Raw genomic sequence first — 2715 nt, 5'->3', positions numbered from 1 at the left:
CGGTCCAGATGTGCCCTCGCCTTCACCCATCAGTACCCGGATCAGGCTCTAGCAGCAATGTGACCCCGAAACGGACAACGGGTGAAGAAAATGGATGGAAACAACAAAAACAGCTAAGCTAACTCGGGGCTAAAGTATGCTAACTGGCAGCCGACTCTAGCCTTTGGTTGTGTCCGAATTCCCCCCTAACTACTAAAAAACTACATAGTGCCCTGGATTTTAAAGGTAATTTGGACACAATCCTCAGTACTTTTCTTTCAATTTTTCTAAACAGAGGATATGACGTCACCAATTTCATGAAGGGAAAATCGAATAAATACAAACATTTTACAACGTTTATTTATGACTCCACTGTGTTCTGATGGTAAAAATGTGGATGGTTTATTCAAAAATTACATTTAAACAAGTTTTTTGTTCATAATTGTTTGACAGCAATGCATTATGGTCCATTATGGTCTAATCTAGTGAGCATCAATGCGTGTTAGTTTTTCGCAAAGACTTCTGGGAAGTTTCTAGTGCACTTGATTTTGGAATTAGTAGATTCGGACAGCACTAGAAAATGGAGAACGCACTACAGAGTGAGTATGGGGGGAATTCTGACACAACCTTAGTCAAAAAGAAAGAAAAATTAGAAATAGAAGGAAAGTTGGGGATTCTGATCCTTCTGATTTTTTGTTTGTTTGTTTTTACAGCCCCAATAGTCGGCTGACCGACTACTTTAGCTCCCAATTAGCTTAGCTGTTTTTTTTTAGTCATCCTCTTAGTTTCAACTAATTTTACAGACATGTTTTTTTAGCCTCCTAATGAGTGGAGTGACATGTCTGCCTCTTCTTTTAGGGCCGTTTTCCACCACTTGGGTCTAAAATGATCCTCTGCTAAAAATGTTTACACCATCAGCTGTTGTAGCCTGACGACCACAAAATGCAGTCAGAGATCGCTGTTTGTTGATCTGTTTGGTTCCAGTATCAACAGAGCTATGGCTATCAAGACCATTTTCCTGTTATGGGGTCAATAACAATCTAAAAATTTCAGATTTGGTCACATTTTCAGTTGATCCATAATCCATTGATTCATGATTGTTTTTTGTGACACTGAAGAATCTGTTTCAGCCTCTCTATCAGAGAAAAATCAGAGTTGTAGACATAACTGGAAACTCAAGACAGCCACGACATTGTGAAAACTTTTGACCACAACTGTATAAGCCTGTGACCCTGTGACCTATTTTTGACAGTTTGGAGACAGTAGGAGAAATTTGTATTCAAGACAGAGGAAAGTCGTATTCTAAAGAAACATGTTGAATGTAAAACTAATTCTTGTGTTCAAATTTTTTCTGCAAAGTTGTGTACAAAATATGAAAGTGTGCACAACTTTGTATTTATGAATACGTTTATTATTGACAGCTTCCTTCCCCAATAGTAACAGTCTAATTCTCCCACTCAGAAAGACAACTTTAGGACTTCTAAACTGACTAACTAAAATCAACATTAGAGACCAGAGCTGAAATGCTGAGTCATGCTCAGTTTGGTTTTTCTAGAGTCTTCCGTCACTGACCTGCATTGTCGGGGGGGCTGGACTCGATGCTCATGGGCTGTGGCGATGGAGAAGAGGTGGAGGTGCTGGATGCAGCGGCGGCAGCCGCTGCCGCTGCAGCTGCAGCCAGCGCCAGCTTCTCCTGCTGGGCCTTGTGAGCCTGCAGGGCATCCCACTCCTCAATCTCCTTATCAAACAGCTCGTTGTCCTCCTTCACAAGCTGCTTCAGGTCTGGGGGCAGTTTGTCCATGCCGCTGAGGATCTGACCAGTTTCCTTATCGAACTCCTCTGGAAGAGAAAGACGAAGGAAAACGAAGTGAAGGACTTCTCATAAAGCCAAGACAGAGGAACAAAAAAGTATCTGTCAGTCACTAATGCTTCAACTGTGAGAGGCAGAATATACAAAAAAAAAAACACACAATGTAGGATTTTTAAAGAATATGTGTATAATGGTGCTCAAGACAAATATTTTTCTACTGCAAAGCAAGAATTCTGTCCCTGGAAGGATGCATGGAACCAGGATTGGTGAGATGTTGGCCAAAAACCTCCTTCCATCAGTTATGGCAGGAATTACGTTTTCAAAATAACCTGCAATAGATGAATTTGCAAGATAGGATTCCAGATTTTATAAGGCTGTTAACCCTTTGACACAAAATCTTTAACTTTTCAGCCGTCAAAATCATTCCAGCAGATTCTCCTGTAACTCACACCGACGTTCATTTTTCCTTGACGGCCAACAGGAGCTTCTGCTAGAACTTTTTTGGTCTTTGCCATCATGGGTAAATTAATAACCTAAAAATATTACCCCATGTTTCCACCAAGAACTGCTCTCTCTTGTTGTTTTTTTACCCCCAAAACCCAGCCCCGCCCCCACTCTGGAGTCGGCTCACTACGTTGATGTGATTGTATGTTTATTTTAATCTCTAGTCTGTTTAGATACAAAAACATGATCGCATTTGTCAATCGTGGTGTTTTATTGTGGAAAAATTGGTTATATTTTAAAAATAAACCAGATTTTCTCATGTATCTTGATGTAACTTCCTGCCAGAATTGACGCGGATCACTCGCCGCTCTCGCACAAAATAGACCAGACGCCAAAACGATCCGCTGCACGGTGAAGCCTTCTGCGGGGGACCGCAGCGCTCAACGACTTGTGTGAACCACAGATTCTCAATGATTTTCTCT

At 41.1% G+C, this 2715-nt stretch overlaps 1 protein-coding gene across 3 annotated transcripts in view; it reads right to left on the bottom strand.

Moving 5' to 3' along the window:
* usp25 (ubiquitin specific peptidase 25) overlaps positions 1 to 2715 on the bottom strand; it is a 36538-nt gene that overhangs the window by 12881 nt on the left and 20942 nt on the right. For all 3 annotated transcript variants that reach the window (XM_036215206.1, XM_036215205.1, XM_024260615.2), the window contains exon 17: positions 1552 to 1818. In XM_036215206.1, the coding sequence (XP_036071099.1) occupies positions 1552 to 1818 (267 nt within the window). The remainder of the gene's footprint in view (positions 1 to 1551; positions 1819 to 2715) is intronic.

This window comes from Oryzias melastigma, linkage group LG14 (assembly GCF_002922805.2).
Source record: "Oryzias melastigma strain HK-1 linkage group LG14, ASM292280v2, whole genome shotgun sequence".
Lineage (NCBI taxonomy): Eukaryota > Metazoa > Chordata > Actinopteri > Beloniformes > Adrianichthyidae > Oryzias > Oryzias melastigma.
Note: the sequence above shows the minus strand (reverse complement) of the source record. Positions and strands in the feature narration are given on the sequence as shown.